General features: G+C 39.9%; 1 protein-coding gene and 1 long non-coding RNA gene across 3 annotated transcripts in view; one reads left to right on the forward strand and one right to left on the reverse strand.

Moving 5' to 3' along the window:
* The window catches only part of ADCY8 (adenylate cyclase 8), a 263,423-nt gene that overhangs the window by 84,929 nt on the left and 153,290 nt on the right, over positions 1 to 25,204 (reverse strand). For both annotated transcript variants that reach the window (XM_024251209.3, XM_054518826.2), the window contains exon 8: positions 14,911 to 15,108. In XM_024251209.3, coding sequence (XP_024106977.3) covers positions 14,911 to 15,108 — 198 coding nt within the window. The remainder of the gene's footprint in view (positions 1 to 14,910; positions 15,109 to 25,204) is intronic.
* Positions 1 to 25,204, forward strand: part of LOC129047549 (uncharacterized) — a 59,106-nt gene that overhangs the window by 19,228 nt on the left and 14,674 nt on the right. The window lies entirely within an intron of this gene.

Here is a 25,204-nt window from a genome sequence, read left to right on the forward strand (position 1 = left end):
TCGGTTCACTGCAAGCTCTGCCTCCCGGGTTCACACCATTCTCCTGCCTCAGCCTCCCGAGTAGCTGGGACTACAGGCGCCTGCCACCACACCCGGCTAATTTTTTGTATTTTTATTAGAGATGGGGTTTCACTGTGTTAGCCATGATGGTCTCGATATCCTGACCTCGTGATCCACCTGCCTTGGCCTCCCAAAGTGCTGGGATTACAGGTGTGAGCCACTGCACCCGGCCGGCTTACTGGTTAATTTCAAACCAGCATGGTTGCGTAGATTTGATAATGAAAATTTAAAAACAGCAGGAATAATAATTTTAGTGTAGTTAATCAGTACACTAAAATTCCTCCTTTTCTTCTTCTTCTTCTTCCTCTTCCTCTTCTTCTTTCTTCTTCTTCTTTTTTTTTTGATGGAGTCTTGCTCTTGTCACCCAGGCTGGAGTGCAATGGTGCAATCTCGGCTCACTGCAACCTCTGTCTCCCAGGTTCAAGTGATTCTCCCTGCTCAGCCTCCCGAGTAGCTGGGGTTACAGGCGCCCACCACCATGCCTGGCTAATTTTTGTATTTTTAGTAGAGATGGGGTTTCACCATGTTGGCCAGGCTGGTCTCAAACTCCTGATCTTGTGATCTGCCCACCTTAGCCTCCCAAAGTGCTGGGATTACAGGCATAAGTCACCGTGCCTGGCCCTTTTCTTCTTTTATGTCATCCACCCATCATCATCATCATCACCACCACCTGTCATCATCACTATCATCATCACAGCATCTTGGAGTTGCAATTGACCATTGCCTTGCCAATTCAGAAATCCTTTTCATAACATCCTTGATGTCTCCTCAAATGTCTGTAGATTATCATCCGATGACCCTCTCTGCTTTATCTGGGAAAGTGGGTTTCTTTTCTCTGGTCCTAAGCAGGACATCTCAGGATTCTAAACACCCTCAAGTTGAACACTCAGATCCTGAGCCTGAGAGCTCATTGCTTTGCAAAGGCTTCCTTTCCATTGTTGGCCCATGATCCTATGAAAAGATCCTTTCCTATAGATCCCAAGCCTGAGTCTCTGTGACTCCTTTTATGAATGTTTTTTACGGATGACTTAAAAAATGTCACGTAATCATCATTTGTCCAGACTAAAGTTGCATAAGATATTATATTTCCAATTTTCTTCAGATGGCAAATTGGGTGGAGACAAAGCATGAAGACTTACTTTGCTTTTAGATCTGTCACTATTTTATTGTGAGCAAAGCCAATTTCTTTGAATCTCACTTTTCTTATCTGTCAAGTGGGAACATTAATATAGTTCATAAGTTTGGCGTTAATGTAGTTCATAAGTTTGAAGCATTATTTTCCTGTTTGAACTTCAGTGCCTAGCATAACCACATAAAAGAAGAATCTTATAATTGTGAAGTTGACATCATCAAATATAAAATACTGTGTTTCAGAATGTGGTGCATTGTTACTCTGGAAATGCAAGGAGAGCAGGACTTCGAAAAGAAAATTCCTAATAGGCTCAGAATGATAGAGTAGTGATATTGAGTAGTGATTCATTTCACTTCCTCTTGACTTGTAAAGGTCTGAACACTCTGGCTCATAGCTTTATTAAGTTAGTTGTGTGCTTATGCCTGCCAAAGTTAAAGACTCCTTGTCTCATCCCTGTTCTGTCCTCACCTGGCCCCACTTATCCTTTTATATCTCAGTTGTGAGCATGAACTAATCAAGAGCTAGATTAACTGGATTTGAATCCCAGCTCTAACACCTATGCAACCTTGGACAAAATCTTAAAGCTTTCTATGTCTGTTTCCTTATCTAGAAAATGATATAATAATAGGAATTATCTTATAAGGGTTACTGGGAGAATGAAATGAGGTAATACATATAAGATGCTTAGAACAGTGCCTTGCACGGTAACCCTATATAAATGTTACCTACTGTCAATCAATTAATTATACTTATTTTATTTCTATACTTTCATCTATGTGAAGCTTGCCTTTTCAACGGTGTTGCCTTGCAGGATGCTGTCTTCTATTCCTCTGTACAGTATTGTACCTTGCACTCAGCGGTGACCCCAAAAGTGTTGACTCATTTTTCCACTATGTTATAAAAGATTCTTCTAAAGAAATTATGATCTCATGTGTGTGTGTGTTTTTTTTAACTTGGAAGAAGACCCCACTCTCATTATTCCCCTTGCTTCTTGAAAGATTACCCACCACTGGGTAGAATTCTTAACTTTTCTAGGATCCTTAGGAAAAGTGTTCTTGGAAATGACCTGTGAATCCTTATAATTTACTGAGCCCTTGGTCTACAAGAGGACTTGGCAATCACACACACACACGCACGTGCACGCACACACACACATATGTATATATATATATTTTTTTTTTCAGATAAGAAACTTGAGGATCAGAGATGTGAAAGAGCTTGTCATAGTCAGTTGGTGGCAAAATTCAGACACTTGGAACAAATTACAAATACTTCTTCGGAGATCTTAGATTAGGATTTGGAATATTATTATTTCTCAATCTTTAGGGTCTTAGTTGATTCAAAAAAAGGTCAATATCTAGGATAAGGAATTTGAATAATAATGACTAATATCTAGTGCAAGGCTGGTGCTGTGCTACATGCTTTACATGAATGTTCTCATTTAATTATTACAACTCTTGAGGAAGGTGTTGTTTATAATATCCTCACTTTGTAGATAAAGAAACTGAGGATTTGAATAACTGAGCAACCACACCTTCACAGATTGCAAATAGAGAATCCAAAGAGTTTGGCTCTAGAATGCAGGAACTCACTGGCTACTGCTTCCTTGCTATTTTCAGAGTAAGGCTATCTTGTTCATAGGTGCATGATCAGATTTCTTGGATATATTTCAGTGATGCAGTTTATGATATACAGAAAGGGAATGTGTTAAAAATTTGGGCCTATGTAAATCTTGGTTAGAATGAAAGTAAAGTATATGGGCAAAGAATGGACATTAGAAACAGCCTAAAAGTTAGTTTAATAAAATTCAACTGCTGTATTTTCTTGATTGATGAATGGGTCCTCATCACAATGCAATGCAAAATACTGAGCCCCTTTTTAGGCCAGGATGGGTGAACTGATAATAGGGAAGAAAACAAAAGACAGTAGATTCTATTTAAATGCAACAGAAGGAGAGTGACCACAATCTTCAAATGATAAATCATTTCAAAAATGAAAATTCCTATTTGATTTGATGAAGTTCAGACCCATTCCTTCCAAGGAAGTGGAGCAGATAAACTTGTGTTTCATTTTGTTCATGTCTGGGGATTCTGGCCCTGAATTATCTTGAAAGACATATTCAGAAATGAAATCATAGTCATGAGGGTCAATGGGTTTTTAGATCCACCACAAAGAAGCTGGGAAACCCCAGTCTGATCACATGCAAAACAAATCTATTTCAGATTTCTTATCCACAGAGAGATGATCAGGGAAGTTCGCTTACAGAGGTGATGGACAGAGCTTCCAGCCTTCCATGTTTCCATGCCTGGGATAGTCCTAAGAACTCTTCCTAGGTGAGGCGGAGGAAAACCGCAGTGCTTTCCTAGACTCTCCATTTTGACTGTAAGCTAAAAGGCACTGAAAGATTCTTACATTTCTACAAGATGTAGAAGATGCTTATAACTAAAACAATTATCTAGTTAATTGCCTAAACTGTAACTGTACTCTATCTTTTTTTTTTTTTGAGACGGAGTTTCACTCTTGTTGCCCAGGCTGCAATGCAATGTTGTGATCTCGGCTCAACGCAACCTCTGCCTCACAGGCTCAAGTGATTCTCCTGCCTCAGCCTCCCGCGCAGCTGGGATTACAGGCATGCGCCATCACACCCAGCTAATTTTTTGTATTTTTAGTAGAGATGGGGTTTCTCCATGTTGGTCAGGCTGGTCTCGAACTCCCAACCTCAGGTGATCTGCTCGCCTCAGCCTTCCAAAGTGCTGGGCTCACAGGCGTGAGCCACTGCGCCTGGCCACTCTGTCTTTGTATCAAAGATTGTAGGTGAGATTACAGAATCTTCTAGGTGGAGTGAATTGTATTTGTCATCTTGCTCCAATCTTTACTAATGCCAGTTTAACTCACTAATATCTCTCAGGTATAAGCTGTTAACTCCTGCTTGAATATTTCCAGTGTTGGGGGAAATCAACTCCTCACTTGGGAGCCAATTTCATCTTTGGATAAATTTAGTTTGATTAAAGAAAATTTTCTAGCACATCTTTTATTAGTATATACTAATATATTTGTAAAAGAAAATTCTCAACTGGGATAACCTGTTCATTTTGCATTAGTGGATGAAAAAATTTAACCACTGCTCTGTTGTTAAATTCATGCATTCTGTAGCACGGCAGTAGCATAGAGCATCCTTAAAATAGACCATTTGGGCTGGGAGCGGTGGCTCATGCCTGTAATCCCAGTGATTTGGGAGGCCGAGGTGGGTGGGTCATCTGGGGTCAGGAGTTCGAGACCATCCTGGCCAACATGGTGAAACCCTGTCTCTACTAAAAATACAAAAATTAGCTGGGTGTGGTGGTATGCACCTGTAGTCCCAGCTACTTGGGAGGCTGAGGCAGGAGAATCACTTGAACCCAGGAAGCGGAGGTTGCAGTGAGTGGAGATGGCGCCACTGCACTTCAGCCTGGAAGACAAGGTGAGACACTGACTCAAAAAAGAAAGAAATAAATAAAATACACCATTTGGATACAAGGCATAATTGCAATGAGACTAATTTTCAGTAATTTTTAAATTTCAAAATATGCCATCTTTATCTTGGTTCTTACACCAGTAAAATTGTTATTAAGATCAATTCTATGAGTGACAGGTGAGTGTGCAGAATGTCTCACTGACATATTTCTTCCCAAGTAAACTGACCTCTGAACAAATGTGGATTTAATCATGTTAAGTTGACTCACAAGGAAACATGCTAACAGGCGTTGAAGATCGACGGGCTTCAGAAGTGCAAGGCTGGGAGGACACCTGCCCAGGGGTGACAGAAGACCCTAGGTTGGTAATACATTTCCTAATGTTATGCTCTTCCTTGATAGTGGGGTTAGACTGGGCACATGAGAATTTCAAGAAGAACTTTTAAAAACCTTCCAAACCACCATTCTTCCAGCTCACCCTCCCCAACATCTTCCATCCTTGGGAGGAAGAGCTCTTCCTTTCTTCACTGGTCCAGCCCCCCACCCCCACCCCCAGCCATGGAGAAGCCAAGAGAGTGGTAACTATTGCTATATTCCTTACCTAGAAGTCCCTGGTTGTAGATGATAATGATGTCTACACATGAAGCATTACAATTGCTTCAGTGACCAGGTCATGTCAATGGCCTCACAATTCTGTCATTCTGTATTACACTATTATAGGTGAAATTGGCTCTTCTGACTCTGAAAATGCTGGCTTTATGGGACTGGAACTGGCTAATTGATCTGATTAAAAAATACACGCAGAATGGCACTTGATATCATTTGACTACCTAGAGGGTGGTAGAAACAGCTGTTATTTTGCAAGGTAATATCAAGACAATAAAGGAGTCCTATAAGGCTACTGTCTGATGAAGGGATGGATTTCTTCCCTAAGCCTCTTTGAAACCTGTCCTTCACATCTGAAGGAGGAGGCCAAGATATTCATACTATGTTGGGACTTACTAGAGCAGTAAAAACTCAAGAGCAGCCTGATGCTATAACAGAATGAATCTTTAAAAATTATTTTAATAATAAGATCATGAAAATGACTAGGAGATATGTGATTTAGAAAAATGAAAGAGAAAAGCTGAGACCATTTGGTTCATCCTTCATGTTCCTATTTCTGTTCATCTAAATAAGACATGGAGTGGTTCAACAAATTCTGAATGTCTCCAAGACAAAAATGAGCGTTTTGCTCATTACCTAATTCCAGAGTCCAACATCGTAACCCATCAGAAAATTCATTCGCTTAGCCTTCTTTTCTTTGCCCAGATTTCTCCTTTATTATTTTATACTAATCATTACAACTCCAATAAAAGTTGATGGGATGAAGTAAGAAACATTTTAGAGTTTATGATTCATTTTTCTTGAAGTTTTTAAAGCCTCCATTTAACTTTGATTTTCTTTATAAATGACAGAAAAAAACTGAGAGACATTCTGGACATAGCTAAGAACCAATTGTACTGAGCCAAATAATTATCTAAAGATTCTCTTGTGTGGCAAATCCTTGGTTTTATGTGGCTGCTAACCGAAAAAAGAAGTAACATTAAATGAATGTTTTTGAAAATACTCAGCAGAGAACTTGGTTCATAGTAAGCACTATTTACAATAGTTATCATAATATAAAACTGGCAAAAGCTTAGTTGTGTGTAACAAATGAAGCTCACTCAACTTCAGTTTTGTTTAATATGAATTTGATCTTTCTTTTTTTTTTTTGAGATGGAGTCTTGCTCTGTCACCCAGGCTGGAGTGCAGTGGTGCGATCTCAGTTCACTGCAATGTCTGCCTCCCAGGTTCAAGTGATTCTTGTGCCTCAGCCTCCCAAGTAGCTGGGATTACAGGTGTGTGCCACCACACCCAGCTAATATTTGTATTTTTAGTAGGGGCAGGGTTTTGCCATGTTGGCCAGGCTGGTCTTGAACTCCTGACCTCAAGTGATCCACCCACCTCAGCCTCCCAAAATGCTAGGATTACAGGCATAAGCGACCACTCCCGGCCGGGTTTGATCATTCTAGGAGGCTATTTCTGGCTTTATCTTCTCTTGAGCCATCTTGTCACAAAACTACCTCCTTGATTGCTCAAGCTAATCAGCCTTTTTTGGGATACACAGTTCAAGGGTGGTTCGAGGACTCATCACACCTTCTCCCACTGGTCTAAGAGAAAAAATGTTTCACGTGTTCATGTATTCACTTATTTGATTCTTACGTGTTCGTGTATAGCTAGGGTGATAGAGTTGCCTTTGTTTTCAGGCTACCTTTATCAAGATCGTGTCTGTTGCCAGAAACATGAGGTGGATTGTTTGTATATGTGTGTGTCTATATATGTGTACATGTGTGACATGTGTGGATATTTGTGTGTGTGTGTGGGGCAGGGGGGAATGAATAGAGGATAAAAGAAATGTTCATGGTTTTAACTTTTTTTTTTGTCTCTACGCTATATTTGCCATATGCATTACTGTATAACTCCTCCCTTGCAACCCACTGGCTGCATCCTTCATGAATTTCAAACTGTATGAAAATCAGGTGCTTAGGAGAAAGACAGGATTTTTCAAGGTGTGGCAGAAGTGGTAGAATAGCTTGGGAGACACAGTGAACTCTACTTGAATCCCCACTCTGCCGCCTTCTATTACTGTGGGCCTTGGAAAAGCTGCTCAAACTCTCTGAGACTCCCTTACCTGTCAAATAGTACAATTAGTACCTCCATAAAGGAAGTTGTGACACTTAAGTAAAATGAGGTAAAACATTGAAAATAGTCACGATAGGGCCTGATATGGTAGTAAGTGATCAGCAAATGCCAGTTTCCTTGTCACATTGCTGCCTCAGTTGCAATTCATTGCAGCCTCCAAGGCACTTAAGTATTATCTGTATTTCATCTGCACCACCTTGCAAAGTGGCCATTATCATGCCCAATTTTAGGATGGGAAGTTCCCAGATCACAAGCCAGAGTGTAAGTTCCCAGGGCACAGAAGCTGTGGCTTTATGTCTTCCTATATCATCTCAGTATAAGATGCCCAATGGAGCGGACACAAACGGAATCCAAACCAAGCATACTGAATGCTCTGAGCTGTTCCTGATGGACTTCCCAAGAATCAATAGCATGAATGCTCTGAGCTCTGCTGGAGGCACTTCCCAAGAATCACTAGAGTGAACACTCTGAGCCATGCCTGATGGACTCCCAAGGAATCACAAGAAGTGTGGACAGAAAGACAATCTTTTGCAGGAGCATAAAGAAACCCATATGTGAAATATCTAATCCTTGGCTAGCTTGTCCTCATAAGAAGAAAAGCATGGCCTTTGGGAATGATCAAACACCAATCATCCTTGAAGAGAGAAACAATCCTTCTTATCTTTTTTTGGAAAATAATGATAATAAGGATCTTAGAATAATCAAATCATTTAGAGAAAAGACAAGCAAATGACACCTACAAATTTAAACACATCTCAGAGGCCAAGGTGGTCACTGCTTGTGCTCCAATGATCCTGGGAGATTGATGGAAGCACCTCTTCCAATGAGCTACGAGGCAGTACTTGCTTAGATTAATGACGGTTGGAACCCTGGTACCCTGGGATACAAGACACATTAAGATCTCGGCCCATGTGAGATTTATCTTAAAGAGGGTCTTGCCTTGTGCAGGTTTGGGTTGGCAGAGGATTAATTAGAAGGACAAGGGAAAAGAAAGACTATTGCATTTATACAAAGTTCTGTTATATGAATATTGTGCCATTTAATTTTCACAACAACCCCTAGGGGCAGACAATCATACTCATTTCAATGAGATCAAGCCCTTTGCTTTGTATCACCCAACTAGTACTGGGTTCAAGTCAGGAATCCAGTCTATGTTCTTTCCTCTGTCTTTCAACAAAGACTAAATACTGGTGAGCGAAATGAGGATTTTATACGTGTGTGTGGGTATCCTTTTGAGTGACAGAAAGATATCAACTTGTCATTACCCATTATTGATCAGTAAACTAATCAACTGTCCTTTATGTCCACTTCTATTTCCAAAGTGAGACTTGAACTGAGGTCTAGTTGATCCCAAAGACTGTGGTCCTGAAGCCATTATTAGCCTCATGGAGACATCTCCTCTAGATTTGTTAAAAGCCATATTACCCTTGAGTTAGGACCCGGGGACTTTTTGATGTAAGCTGATCTCTGAAGATGTGGGGCAAGTGACCAGCCCGAGTCTCATGTTCAATCAAGGACAGAGAAAGATGGCCAACAACCTAGAATAACAAAATCCAAAAAAGAGTATTTACCAAAATGCAGGTCTTCTTGCAAAATCAGAATCTTGGAGGCAGAGTGATGGGATGGTACCTGCATTTCAAACAAGATCCCCAGATGATTCTTAAGTTTGAAAACTATTAGCTCTGAGACAGAGTTTTAGGACATAAATTTGTCACAAGGACAAAGGATGCCTTTTCTCAAAACAATTAAGAATCAAGAGGAAAAATGTCAGAATTAAAAGAAGGAAGGAACTTTAATCTTCCTTGATATGGCTTGATTGTAACACTTTACCCACAAAAATACCCATATCCAAAGCATAAATACCCAATCAATTTTGAAGTATATATTAAACATATCTTAATCTTTATTCAAGATGAGGAAGTCACCTTATTATAAGGTGATAATATTGTTTTTGGAACACTTAGCTTAATGAAATAATTCCAAATAAGTGTTCCTATGTTATTAAGCTCTCTTAAGACACTAAAGGTTTTGGGTTGGCTACTCTGGCTTGGAAACATCCATAAGTAAATGTAATTAATTGTCTTCCCTATCCTAAGCCTCATTCAGAGCCATTTCCCAGAAGAGAAATGAGGACCAGAGGCTGAGAAACATCATCATCTTGTAAGTGTTCTGAAAATGGAAGGGCCCAAGATAAGCGATCCCACAAAAGGTTAAGTTCCTCAGTGTGTAAAGAAGGCTCACAAATGAAAAAGACAAAGGTGAGCACTGCAATAAAAGATTGGCGATGAAGACAAATGTGTAAATCATACCATCAAGGTACGAGAAATGTGCAAGTCACAAAAGGAGAACTGTAAAGGCCAAAATATGTACTGACAAACCTTCTACTGCAATAATAATTTAAAAAATAAAAACAGAAATGCCAGGCAGGTGCTGCTTTTTATTTCTTACCAAATTGACAAGTTTTTTAAAGTGTAAGCACAATTTTTGAGGGCAATTTCAAAATGACTATTAAGTATTTTTAAATGTGAATTCTCTTTCACCCACCCCTAGGATTTTATCCTAAAAAATAAATAAGCAAAAGTGCATAATTTAACTATGAGAATAGTCATTACAACATAGTTTGTAATTTATAATAGTGAAAAACTTTTTTTAAAAGCCTGAAATGGTTAAATGTGCAATGAGATAGTATGTAAATACTAAAATTACTGTGTAAGTGAATATTTAATAATGGGGAAAAAAGCTCAAGCAAAGAATGTTTAACACTATGCTATGAAGCCCTGTGCATACAATGGTCTATTTTTATAAAAATTGTTGATATGGTTTGGATCTGTGTCCCCACCCAAATCTCATCTTGTAGCTCTCATAATTCCCACATGTTGTGGGAGGGACCCAGTGGGGCGATGACTGAATCATGGGGGCGGGTCTTTCCTATGCTATTCTCGTGATAGTGAATGGGTCTCGTGAGATCTAATGGTTTTTAAAATGGGAGTTTCCCTGCACAAGCTCTCTGTTTGCCTGCTGCCAGCCACATAAGTTGTGACTTGCTCCTCCTTCACCTTCTGCCATGATTGTGAGGCCTCCCCAGCCATGTGGAACTGTAAGTCCAATAAACCTCTTTCTTTTGTAAATTGCCCCATCTTAGGTTTGTCTTTTTCAGCAGCATGAAAATGGACTAATACGGTTGTGTGCATAAGTCTATAGATTCACACTCATGTAAGACCAGAATGACAGATGCCAGAATGGTAACAGTGGTTACACTGGGTTGAAAGATCCAAAGAGATTTCATTTTTTTCTTTTTGCCTTATACTTAGTATCAGCTTTTACTGGTGAAAATGCATTCTTCTTTTAATAAGAAAATATCCAATAAGAAATATCCAATAAGGAAATACCAATGTGATTGGTAGCATCTGACAGACACATTAAGTTTTCTACATCTCTTTACCATAGTTCTGATCTGTGCTTGCCCATGAGATCTGTAAACCCACTTAGGAAATATCCAGCCTGACTAAAGAAGGGCAAAGGATTCATCTGGGAAATGTGGGAAGAGCTGAAGAAGGCCTTTGGCAACTGCAATAGATCTCCTCTCCCCTATCCAGAGGTCTGCTTAGAAAGTCCTGATGATTGGCTGGGTAGCGAAGGAAGATGTTGAGTCACTAATTCTAACGTGGCTGAGGCCCAAGCCTTGGGTCACATGACCTGTTACATATCATCCACACTGGGTGATTTTTTAGAGTGAAGGGAGGTGATACTAATTTCACGTTGTAAAAATAGACATCTACTACTCTCCTGGGCAAACCAGCACATATGGCCACCATGGTGATAGGAAATTCATAGATTTATAGCGTTAACTGCTGAAGCGGTCAGCAGCTGTCCAACATCCTCATTTCACAGATAAAGAATCCAAGGACTAGAGAAGGAAAGATGTGTTTGCTAAGCTACATGAGTCATGAGCATACTGTTCTGAAGCTTAACTCAAAAGACTCCTGTGAGGGAGCAGGGAGTGAGCCACTTTTGAAATTCCATGGCAGGGAGTACACAGAACTTTTATTCTCTGCTGAAACTCCACTAAAAAGAGTCAGATCAAAATTGACCCATGCCTTTCGGCTCTTAGAGTTCACAGAAAATATCCTGAAAACAGCTACAGGGGGTGAGGCAGTCTTATCTAACCTTCTTCAACTGAGTCTTTATTCATTTCCTTATTCATTCAACAAGTATTTATGCAATACCATGAATTATATAAAAGTCCTGTTTCACATAATGTTGTGGATAGGCATGCCAATTATTATAGGCAAACGTGACCAGGGAATGTCTGAATGATATTTCTATACATTTCAATGGAGCTTTGTTCATTTCGGTGTTTGAATATTTCAGTGTTCTCATAAAGGTGGAAAGGCAAACGGGTTCCTATATTCATTTGTCTTCTTATTGTTCAAACAGAATAAAGCCTTTTCTTTCCTACAAAGATTGCAAAGGAACAATTATTTTTCCGTTTCCATTTTTCCTTTCAGAAAACATACTTTTATGGTCCAGACTTCTTCCCAAGAAGAAGGGTAGGGCAGTGGGAAGAGAAAAGGCTTTAGAATCATAAATATTGTATGTATTTTAAAAATTCTAAGATATATATTCTTAATAAAAATGTTCAATTTTCCTTAAAATGTACACCTTAACATCTTTGAAATCAGCACGCACCTTATTATCAGGGGAATCCTAAAATCTTGAGTTCTTTCCAGGGAGGTTTGCAATTGCTTCTGTGGTCACCAGGTGGCAATATCAACCCAGGATCATTTTAAATTAAATTATCTGATAATTTTTTTTTTTTTGGTCCACATTCAAAGTGTGAATTCGTGCAGCAAACCTATGCAGATTCCATTTTGGAGTTTAAATTCTTGGGGAGCTTCTTCCCTTTATTTAATCAATACCAGGGTATAGGCATATGGGTTTCCTCACTACCCTTGTCTAAGGGGGTTGCCCCACCAGCCCCTGAGCCCCCCATATCCTTACCCTGAGGGTGTAAGCCCAGTTTATTAGTGTGTGTGTGTGTATGTGTGTATGTGTGTGTGTTTCCTCTTAGAAACCCATATTGAGGTGTTTTTTTTTTTTTCCTTTCTGAGAGCTGCATAGAAAATAGAGCATCTCACAGTTGATGACACCTTAGAGTCAATGAAATACAGTAGCTGGATTCTGAGATCTAAGATCTCTACTTAACCTCTTAGAGGTTCAGTTTTCTCTTTTGTAGGTTGAATAGTAAACTCATATATCTAACAGCAAGCACAGAGGAACTACATATTAATGCTATTTTCTGATTCTGGAATCCTATGTATTAGAAAGCCTTGTTTTAATTTTGTTATGACTCTAGAACCCTTTCCTACTTAGCCTCTCCTGTAAACTCCCACTCTATGCCTCCCACTGCATCCAAAGTTTGACAAAAGGAAAATGAAGACAGCATGGGATTATCTTCTTCGTACGAAACCCTGGGAAATCAAGTCCTGGGTACTCCTGGCAGAGGCAGCATAGTCAACAGACAAGAGCAGTGGCTATGGCATCACGGTGGGCTCCGATTACAGTCCCTCTCTGACAGTTTGACTTTGGGAAAGCTTCATAATAGTTTCTCCATGTCTCCTTTCACCAAGTATAAAGTGAGACTCATAATAACATCTGCTTTTTATTACTGTTTTTGCCAGTTGATTTATGCAGACAGCTTAGAAATCGTGCCTGGTACTTGGTAAATACCCAATGAATGTTACTTGTGATATATTCTCTGCTCAGCAGTAACACAGTCCCTAGAGATGGTCTCAGAGCAGGAGTCAATGAAGAATATCTCGGTGACAGGAGAGGAGTGATCATTTACTGATGTGTCCTGTTGCCGTCACCACTGGGGAACCCATGCAATGCATAGCACAGGCTAGTTGGTCTGTGGCTAGACTGTCAATGGGCAAGTCCTGTGTTTGTTCAGGGTGCTGCCCTCTGGCTCTTCTAGAAGAATCTTCCCTGGTCACAGAAATCAACCTCAGGCACGCTGTGCCTCCCTTAGGTCCATTTCTGCTCCAATACCAGATGGCTGCAGATGAGATGTGAATGCTATTAAATAAAACGCACTAGAAACTATTTGTAGTATGCAGGGGTTAGGTTATTAGTGAAGCAAGTACATCTTTAGCAAAAATAAATAAAAGCGTTTTGTATAGCTCTGGACACAGGTATTTACACAAGCTAATTGAGAAGTTTCTTTGTAAAGCCATCTGCTCTTCATCCTAGCTTCTTCAGTGCAGTAACCAGGAAAGAAAATGCATTTAATTTGGACCTTAAGCCCTTAATTAGATGACGAATAAGAGAAGTGTGTCTGCTACTTTTTTTGTGGGGGTTGAGTGAGGCAAAATGTTTCTTTTCCTTTTGTTTTGTTAGTACATAGACACAATCCATCTCAAATTGGGAACTGTAGGTGAAGGTATTAATTTTGGAGTCTGCAATCCTTAGGTAGCTATCAAAGAAGCTCATTGGGAATGCCGTATGTCCACAGAATTGTGAATTCTCTAAACTAAGGAAAGCAAATCTCCCAGGCAGCTGAACAAACTTACAAAAAAATTGCTCACTGGAGCTTTACAGAGTATTGAATCAAACTCCTGAAATTTGCTTGTAGATTCCCTGCTGTTCCTGCCCGAGGCTCCTGCAGATGCCAGGCACCTCTTATGCTCAGTCAAGGAAGGTCTGTCAACTTCTATCAGCACAAAGGAGCAACCCAGTTAAGCAGGGTCGGCACCCCATCTGCCCACTCCCTTCTCCAGTTCAAAGCTGAGGTGGGGGAGGGGAATGGAAAAAGTCATCATTAATATGGTGATAGCTGCCATCCTTGAACACTTTACTTAATCAAGGTATTGCCCTGAAGACTTTCATATTAACTGTGAGGTAGGTGCATTCATTATCCTCATCATACAGAGGGGAACTCACGCTCAGAGAGGTTACTTTACTTATTCTAAGGTCACATAGCAAGAAAGTGGCAGAGGTGGAATTCAAATTTGACTCCGAATCCACAACCCATCTTCTTTCTACTATGCCTAGGTCAGAAGACTCTGAGGCAGCAGACAACTGGGAAAAGGGGAAAATAGATATCTAAAATCTAAGAAAGACAGTGTTTATCACTGATGCTTACATCAAGTTATTGGGTGCCCTCATTTATTATGTTAAAATGGTTGCAGCTGATGTGAATTCATCTAAAAGCAAAGGTAAGTGGCTGTTAATGCCACTTGGCTTAATAATCTCAGTGGAAGAAACTCTTTTTGATGCTTACTGAGTTAAAGGAGTCTTGTTCTTTGAGTCTTCTTTTTCTTAAAGAGCAAGCTGATGTTCTCTTAATCTAACTCTCATTTCCTTTCATGACCTTTAGTCTACTCATGATTTTCAAAGAGAAAAATGAAAGACAGTACCAAACCAAACCAAAGCAAACAAACAAACAAACCAAAACCACAGCCCCTGGGCTCTCTCTCTAGTCCCATGAACATTTACAACAATTTACTCAGAAAAAGAGGCGCTGTGGAGACCCAGCTCTACCTTATGCTCCAGGCTGGAGTCTTTAAACATCAGTGAGAATGGCTTGATATGCTCTCTTCTCAATTTATCGCCACTCCGCAAGTCGATGGTATGTTCTATTCTCTTGTTAATTTCCTCAGGCCCAGACTGGACATGCAAAGCTTGTGCAAGATGGTTTGGAAGCAGATTTATTGAATTTCTTGTTAGGGCAGCCAGAGTCTAGGGGGAAAGCACATGCAAACACAATAAACCTGCTAGTCCCCTTTAGATAAAAAAGAAATGCAATGTTTTTAGATCATGTTGCATTGCAAACTGTAATAGCATTCCATGCAGTTGTATTCAGTGAAACCTACAGAAGTTGATCTGATAGCATTTGGTGCAGAGAAATACAACCTGGCAAAATAACAAATCCAGAGGGACACTTCCTTTTTCTCTAGGCACACTGAATTCCTTTGGTTGAGGTATTTGGAGAGTTGTTGGCTTAGAAATGTTAATCAAGACCCTTTCTCTAACCAGGCACAACCTGGGTATGAGAGAAAGAGAACCAAAAAAAATAACAGGAAGTAAATATATGTTAAAAGTCCACAAAAATGATCATCTCCAACTGAGTAGATTCCACATTTTCATGTGACCTTTCATTTAATGGTGGTGGAGAGACTTGGGGTCTTGTGGCTTGCATTTTTTTTTTTTTTTTAGCATTACTCATAGACAGCCAAATATGCCAGGATCTGCCCATTAAACTTGATAAAGATTGCTAAATTTTGTACTTCGCTAATATGTCCCTCCCTCAGCATAGGCCATTATATATCTATATATTCATATAGATATATGTGTGTAATTTCTTTTAGGTAAAAAATGCAAGCAAGTTGCAGCCTCCCACCATTTCACAGGGTTACACAGCACGAGATGGGGAAAGGCATAACCACCATGGTTGGTCACTGGATATGGATACACGGACGCAGAAACTGCATTGGCTTACGAAGACACACCAGGTTTGGCAGGGAGACCTTTTCTCTTGGTGATTCAGTAGCCAGGATAAGATTAACTGGCTGGATCTAGCCAAATGCAGTGTTCACTCACAGCACCAATTTAAGGCGGCTTCTTAGACCAAAAAAAAAAAAAAAAAAAAAGTGTGAGTTGGACCTGAAGGGATATAGGGACAAGGAAGCCCAACCCATCCTTCCAAGAGATCTTCTTGAGGGAAAGTAGAGGATGCCACACATCTGTAGAGTGAGTAAGGAAGTGAAAATTCTCTGCCTCTATACACACTCACTGCATTTGCTTTTCTCTGCCAGCCTCTCAGCTTGGCTATGTTTAGAACACAGGCTAGATGAAGATAAGATTATAGAGTCATCAAATGGCAGCCTGTGAGAGGTGACATAGGACCTTGCAGATCCTCTTGCCAAACCTTCAGATATCAATGAGCCTCAGAGAGACTTGCTCATTTGCCACCAAGCCAGATCTGCTGACTCCAGGACCACAGCTGGAGTCAGGAGCTTTGACCTCTGTGAAGCCATCCAGCCCACCCCATAAGGATTCTCCCTATGGTGTTATTGAACCCTTCATTTTAACCTTCATGAAGATACTCAATGTAACATAAATTTAAAGCTTCTAAAACATTCTATAGCAGGGCTCATCACAGCTAGAATTTACTGAAACCCTCTTCTCCAGCCCTAGAATAAAGAATAGAGCTGCATGTGCCAACATGAGAAAGCAAAGTATATGCTCTTAGGGCACTGAAGCATATAATTTCAGCTCTGAGTACCAAGGAGACTACTATAGAGAAAAAAAATAGATGTTAGTGGGGAGGCATGTTAGGAGAAGGGCTGGAGCACAGACAAGGAAGCCAGAACCAATGTTCCGGATAATTGAACAGCAGGATACATGCGGGGCCAGAGAGTTTAGTCTCTGGAATTAAATGCTATTAGTGCAGCATCCCAGAAAGCAAAGGAAGCTGAACTGTCGGCCACTTGGTGGATTTCTCATTGGTTTTTTTGGTCGGAAGTTTTTTTCATATGGCATGGAAAGTGATAAAACTCCATTTTCCATCTTGGAAAGGAGATGGAAGTGACAGTCCAGCTGTCCTTGTCTGACCATACATTCTGATCTTGGGATGCCAGGGTGCCCTTGTAAGTGCTTGGAGCTGGGGTCTAACAGCTGGAGATGAAATCTGCTACAACATCTAAGCACATTCATAGTTAGGCATCTCTCACTGTCTGATGTTTTTATTTGTATATGGTTTTCTTTCTATTAACTAAATTGAGCTTACCCACTCTACCAGTCCCTTATGCCTTCAGTGACTCTAAGACTTTTGGATTTCACAGAGGAGGGAAGTTTCAAAAAATAGTTTGGGGATTGATTTCTTTAAATTACAGTAGCAGCAGCAGCAGTAGCAACCACAGCTCTTTAATATGACCATTATGTAATAGAAGAAAGGGCATTTTTTTTTTCCTCAACAGGAATGATGTAATCTCAGAATAAAAGACAGTCCTTTACATTGAATGCATTTAGTTTAATAAATAACTATCTACTTTGTCCTTATTTTTCTCATATTAATGTGAACTGGTGAAAATGTTAGCAGGAACCGATACTGGTATGTAGAGGACATTTGGAAGTTAGGAATAGACATTGCTTCCTGGTTGCCTGTGCTGTATTCAGCCATCCATTCAGAGAAGGATTCTGCTGCCATTGGCCACTTCTGTAGGATAGAGACCAATGAAATCTCCTCCTTTCCAAACTCCCCTGCTCCTCTCCACATTCTATTGGCTGTCTATGTGGTTGCTTCAAATGAGACAGAAATTTAGAGGCATTCTTCTTTCTTTCATCACCACCACCAAGTTATAGGTAATAGTTGGGAAGGAGCTCCTTTCATCAAAATGTCAATAATGTGGTGGAGAATTCTTTTCTTGCCCATGTAGTTATTTTTATTCTTTGCAAGTGTTTTCCTAGCATTTTATGCAAGTAGTCAATTTTCAGTGATAATTTTTCTGATTATTTCCTCTGCCAATTACATATGACAATTACACATGCTGTTTGGCCAGCAACCTCTCTAGCACCTACCTCACTCCTTAGAAGTATATGTGCTTAAGGGAAGACCATCATTAACTTAAGAAGGCAAGCAAATTGAAACTAGAAAGGGACATCAGGAAATCATCTGCTTTCATTTAACCCCCAGTACACTGCAAAGCATACATGTCTTTGGGGCTCACTATGATTTGGGATTATCTCTGATACCCCTCTATTTCATTAGTCATTAGTAATGACCACTAAGATGTCACCTTCAGTGGGATAATGTTACCAACATAAAAAATCCATACACTGATATATTCACAGTGATTCATTTGTAATCAGTAGTGGAGACAGGTATAACTTGTCTTATTTGTCTATTTAGAGTCATTAGAGTTATACTGGAATGAGCTATTTTTAATAGAATAGGGCTTTCTCTTTTTAAGACTTACAGCACCAGTGTGAGCTAGACTGAGATCATGTTTAAAAATAGCATAAGCTTCCAAATATGATTCCAGTATTAAATTGACCTCCAAAATGTTGAGATGGTTCTTTCACATAAGCACCTTAAACAATTGGCTAAAGAATAGGAAAAACAAATGGACAAAATGGAATAAAATGGAAAATGCCATAGTACTTGACTATAATATAATACATATATAATAGAATACATATATTTGAACGTATGCGTCAATGTATGATTGAAGTACACATTGTATTTATATATAATATATGTATATGTGTATACTTAGCTGGTGTGTTTGATATTTGAGATGTCAGATTGAAGCAGCAATGTAATAAATAATGTTATAAATGATATATTAAATAAATAATGCTATTCATTTACTTTAGCTGGTGTTTTAGATATTTGGGAAATCAGGTTGGAGCAGCAGAAATGGCAGAATTGCAGCTGAGATGACCTCTCATGACTCAGTTTTTTCCCAAAAAGATGTTGAACTCCCTAGATTTATCCTAATGGAGATGCGTGCTCTCCTCAGGTATTTCCGTAAATGCTTCCTCCCTCACAGGTGCTTGAGACAGATCAAAGTGCAAATGAGAACCACAGTTCCTTCTGAACTCTGATGGTAGGATCTTGCTTGACAGTTTGGGGGTTCTGGTGAAAATTAGAATGAGAGGGTCAGGTAGCCCTTTGTAAATTGCATTTGAATGGGCTGGGGGAAGTCACAAATCCTCTTAAGCTCATCATTTGGTTTATGATCAGAAGATTCTTCTTTAGGGCTTGTCTTTTATCTGTGTTCCCAGTAAAATCCTACCTTTCTTGCAGATCCTATCACTTCATGGATTGTCATAAAATTTGGTATTCATTAATCAGTTTGTCACAGCAAATAATTCTTCCCAGCAAGATTGCAGGCTGAAGGTGTACTGTCTAGAAACATCCAGTTTTGTTGAGTCAAAACCATTTTAGGTCTTAGGGATCATATGCTCAAATCTCAAAAGACCCTCTAAAGCATCCTTATAGACACTGCAAATCAGCTTACATAGTTACAGTACTGGAGTGATCTACTTCATTGTTAGATCCTTCTAATTCACTCTTTTGTTAAAAAATATGTTTCAAGAAGCACAAGAATGATGAGATGCTTCATTACAAAATGGTTCTTTGGACCAATGAGTTTAGAAAATGTAGATCCATTATTTGTTTGCTGCCATTTCTCCTTACCTTAATTTGTCTCTTTTGTTTGCTTCTTTGTCCCCAGGGCCTGTGACAATGCCTGATACTCTGTAGTCACTTAAATACTTTGTAACCACAATAAATGTGTTTACTGAATGAAAAATTTCTTATATCTTCCTATCTCAATACACTTTATTGAGATAAAGGCACTGATAAGTTCTGCAGAAATAAGACTTTTAAACTCTGCATCTTCCAAACTTTTTTGACCACAGATCCCCCTTTTCTTGAATTGCCTCTATATGTTTCATGGAATGCTATTTGGGAAACAGCGCTTTGAAGTTCTTCCTTGCTTTTATTCACAAGTTCCACACACGGGACCTGTTTCTGATCTCTGAACAAGATCTACATCCATCTCCCTCCATGTGGCTGCTTTCCAGTGTCCTTAGCTTTCTTCACCAGGCACATGAAATGCATTTCCCCAGTTGTTCCATAGGTGACATAGTTTCTACATATTGCACAATTCTTCTTAGTTTGTCCTTGCCTTGTGGGTACTACTTCACGGAGTATCAGACCCAATGCACGTGGCATCTGAACTTGTGGTGGAGCATGGACACCTAACATAATCTGACCTATTAAGTAGTTACTCATTTTATGTATTGAAACATGTAGCATCTAGGCATATATCCTACTGCTGCTTTAAAAAACAAATAAGACATCACCTTCTCCAGGAAGCCTACTCTGAGGCTGCAATTGTCCTTATCACCATTACTATGATTCATTGTAATTGTCTAATTAGGTGATTGTTTCTCTAGACTATGATCTCCTTGAGGCCAGGCACTGTGTTTTATCTATAACTGAGTCTCCGGCACCTGGTATATTTGCTAGGTTTGTAATAAGTGTGTATGAAAGGAAGGAATGAATGAGTGGATAGATGAAAGGTCAGGTGCCTTTATAAGAAGATTGTCCCTAGGGCAGTGTTTCTGGTCTTTCGCTGCAAAAGTCCCTTTAGTTTTTTTCTGTTCTCTCTCAAATGGACTTCAAATTTCGGAAAGATTCTGTTTACCAAACTGTATTAAATAAGAAGTAGTTTATTTTCATGCGATTTGATCAAATGCCTAGTTTTTCTCAGCATGAGATAAAAGGCCCTACCAATGCAGTTAATATTCCAGCCAAGAGCAAGAGCCTTTAAAGGCAGCCTAATGACGCTTGTCAATGTGAGGTTTTATTCAGACTTTTGGAATCCAGAGAATGTCACTCCCATTACTACTTCCCAGTGCTGGCTGCTAGAGCACCAGAGACCACAGGCTGGCAAGGGGTAACCCTGAGCCTTTTCTGGGACCAGCACCTGGGCTAACTTCAGTTTGTGTGTTCTCCATGAGCCAGTTGTGGAAGGAGGTTAAGGTCATTAGTGAAAGCACTTTATTCTTTATTAGCTCCTGGACAAGGCAGATGTGGTAGTCTTTGGATTTAGCTATAGTAGTTGTGACTGAGGTCTCACAGTGTGGGCTAACTCATTGCTGATATGGGAAAGACCTAGAGAGAACGCCAGGCTCAGCAGTCTCAAGGCACAGCTGTGCAGCTTCTGTCTTTCATGATGAGATGTCCTAACCTTTCCCAAAGACTCTGCTTGTTTTCAGTTTCAGGCTGGAATCTTCATTCAGAAGTAGGTAGGGCCAGTAGTTTCCCCAGGTTATTCCTGGAGCACGCTTCCATTACCCCTGTGGCAGCATGCTTCTGTGCCTAACTTGGAAGCCTCTGTACCTCTATTTTAAACTTGCTGCCTGCAGCCTTTGGGTTGTGGAAAAGGCAGAGGTTCCACCTTTCAGTTCTTATGAGCTTCCTGTGTCCTACAAGACACAGGAAAAACAGTGAGCCTAAGTAAGGGTACCCCAACAGTGCACATTACAGTGATTCTTTCTCTACTGTTTGTTAAAATGCCAACCTAACCCCTGGAAGAGAAGGCTTCTACTTTAAAAAGAGTTATTTTGTGTTCTTTTTTTGATAAATTATAATAATATACAATTATATGGTACATTGTGATATGATATATGAATATGTTGTACAATGATTAGATTAACCTAGTTAATATGCCCATCATCTTAAATACTTATCATTTATTCTTCTTAAGAAAGCTCATACCTTGGGAAAGCTTCAAGGTGATCTAGTCTACAATGGTTTGCATTGAGGACCTCAGGGAAAATGCTTGTTATGTTTGAAAATGGCACAATTTTTTCCCCTCAAATCTGGGAAGGGGGAGAGGTGAGATGAAATATTTTCCTAGTAAGAAAATGCTAAGTGGTATTTGAGTAAACATTGACTTGGGGAGCCCTTGATAAAATATCCACATGAGATTTCCAAGACCCTGTCTTATAACAAGTTTTCCTTCTTACGGGAGTGGAGGTCCTAGTGAATAGGACCATTTCCCATAAGCAAGGTATGTCAGTTAAGATTGTTGCAACTTTTCTTGTTTATACTAAGAGAAAATGAAACAGTACAACCAAATGATCTGTTTGATGCTTTTTTTAGTTAGAAATCATTTTTACTTTTCCTTTTATTTTTTGAATATTTATGTCACTGTAATCTGTTTTCCAAGAAAAGCAAATGAATGTTTAACGAGATCTTATTGTGGGAGGAGGTCTGTGGGATTCTGCTATGGAAAGCAGTTTAAGTAATTTTCATAATAGTCTCATAGCTTCTGCCCCAGGAAACAATATAACAAGGGTCAGAATGTCCATTCTGTTGAAATAATAGCCTAGACATTTCTAATAAGCCTACTGTAGGATTTCAGCACCCCTCTGTTGTCTGGTTTCCCAGTTGAGAGTAAACAATGTCAGTCTGGGGCTCAGGCCATTTGGGAAATCGTTGCTTCCCATCTTTAGGCAGAATTGGAAGTTTCCGACTATTGTCTGGATGCTAACTTTGATAGGGATGAAGGGATCTGTGACATCCTTTGATTGACTTTTGTTCCTTGGTGTCCTGAAATTTCAGTCTATGATGAAGAAAATAAAACAATGACATGGGAGGAGCCCCGACTCTGGCTGATACCACACTAGGCACATTTGCTACTCATTGGAACCACACAACCTCACTCTTGGCCTTTCAACTAATATTGGTAAACTGGAGCATGAAAACAGTTTACTCATTTGGGGGTTTAGGTCCCAGGATATTCAAGCACAATGCTAGGCTGTCTTCCTGGTGTGCTTTGCCTGGCATTAAATGCCTCGCCTCTTGCTTCAGTCCAACCTACTCCTGGGTCATGGCTTTAGACACGGATGTACTCTCCTGGTTCTCTTGAGATGTGATGTGGGCAAGTGGTCAGCTGTGGCTTCTCTCCAGGTTCAACCACAATTCCAGGTGATTGGGCAGAGCTCTCAGGATAAGAAGACTCAGACCTCACAGAGGGAATTACCAACATTCTGGATTTTGTCCCTTAGACCTGGCCTAAGGACTCCATCCAGGTTAACTTGGGTCAAGTAGGGTCTGACAATGATTCCCTTCTGCCTGAGAAGCTTGCCTGACTCTATTCCACCAATCTGTTAGCTAATCCTAGATGCTTGCCTCTGATATTATTCTTTGAGCTCCTTAAAAAGAAGATTCTCATCTCAGTTTGGGAAATGTGATTATGTCTGAGACATTACACACTTGGGTCATTTTTGTAAAATCAAAAAATGTTGTTAAACTTCTGCAGAATTGGCGGAAACAGAACTTGGCACACTCGTTTAGCTCCGACCGCTTTGACGCCACATGATTTGAGGCAAATTGTCAATTGAATTGAATTTTTAGCTTTTGAAGTATCACATCCGTAGTAATGTGTGGAACAGATATGCAAACTCCAGCACAGACTTCATCTCGAGATTAGGGATGGTGTAGGTGCTGGGATAAGGTACAATCTAGGAATGGAGGCAAGATTTCTGCCAGGATTCACATGGGACTCATAAGCAGGGGAGAGAGAAACTGAAACATCGGTGGTTTGTTCATAGGGCCACAGGGTAGGTGTGAATTGAAATATCTCCTAGCACTGAATTAGCTGTGTTGAAATGCCATTGGCTGTGGTTGGTGAGATGACCACTATCCCATTGACTGAATGACCTTGGGTTGGTAACCTGGAGAATTTTAGCTCAGGAAATGAATAAATAAACATATATCCAGACCTAAGTTACTCCATTTTCTTGTGAACATCAAAGATGTGGATTTTTTAGAGGTGTCAATGCCATGGGGAAAAGAAGGTGTGTGTGTATGTGTGTGCATGTATATATGTGTGTGTGTGCATGTTTATGTGTGTGTTTGTGGATGTGCAAGTTTATGTGTGTGCTCATGTTTATGTGTATGTGTGGGTGTGCATGTTTGTGTGTGTGCATGTTTATGTGTGTGTGTGTTTGTGGGTGTGCATGTTTGTGTGTTTTGGGGTATGCATGTTTGTGTGTGTGTGTGGTTGTGGTTGTGTTTTCTTAATAGAAATTTTGGGAAAATTGAATAGAATGATTATTATTATTATTATTATTTTTGAGACAGAGTCTCACTCTGTCGCCCAGACTGGAGTGCAGTGGCGCGATCTCGCTCACTGCAAGCTCCGCCTCCCGGGCTCATGTCATTCTCCTGCCTCAACCTCTCAAGTAGCTGGGACTACAGGCGCCCGCCACCACGCCTGGCTAATTTTTTGTATTTTTAGTAGAGACGGGGTTTCACTGTGTTAGCTGGGATGGTCTCAATCTCCTGACCTCGTGATCCGCCTGCCTTGGCCTCCCAAAGTGCTAGGATTACATGAAATAGAATTGTTTAAATGTTTAGCTTTGAAGGTTCAGAAGTAACTTTTAATTTAGGCAGATGAAAAACATACATCTTGGGTTGCTGATAAATTGCTCATGTTTGGTGTTTTAAATTTCTCAGTATGAGTTCTTTCAGACCACTCTTATACAATTTACTAATCACATGTAGTTGTTGATGCTTTCCTTAATTTAGTTCCAATGGAGCAACAAATTACTGACCTTCAAGAATCCAGCATCTCTTACTTTTCACCAGTTGTGTCAGGGCAAAACTGGGAAAAGAAGAAACCATCTACGTTAGAGCTACATTGCTACATCTTTGGGGTTGTGCCTGCTACTTCCTTTTACCCTAACCTTCCCAACACACACATTTCTATAAGAATGGTGTAATTGGTTTAGTTTTTCTGGTTTTTTATTATCCCGAGTATTTATTTCCAGGCTTATCACTTATGAGTGGTCCTGTGTTTAAGTTTCCCCCAGACATGAAGTCCAGAGTGGGTGATACTGCATACAATGTATCCAAAGTCCTTACTATCTCACAGTGGGACATGATTCTTTATGGGACTAAAGGTAACATAAAAGTCAGACAGTGGGAAGAGACACTGACAAATCTAGTGGTGCATAACCTGAAATTCACAACAGTAGTTTGGGAATCCTTGAGATAGAAGAGGACCTTGCAAAAACTTCCATCCATACTGTATGCTTACTGAAGATAAGCCACTGTAAGTCTCTTTTGACACAAGGGAAAGTAAAAAGAAGTACATATATAAGTACTGTGGCTGTTCAGGCCAACAAAAATATCAGTTATCTTTTCTCTGGCTAGAATTCAGTCACCTTAGAGTGGGAAGACCCATGTGTTTGTGTAGAGCAGGAAAACTGGTGGGTCAGGGCACATATAAAATTACTTGAAAAATGG

Source organism: Pongo abelii, chromosome 7, assembly GCF_028885655.2.
Source record: "Pongo abelii isolate AG06213 chromosome 7, NHGRI_mPonAbe1-v2.0_pri, whole genome shotgun sequence".
NCBI classification, from domain to species: Eukaryota; Metazoa; Chordata; class Mammalia; order Primates; family Hominidae; genus Pongo; species Pongo abelii.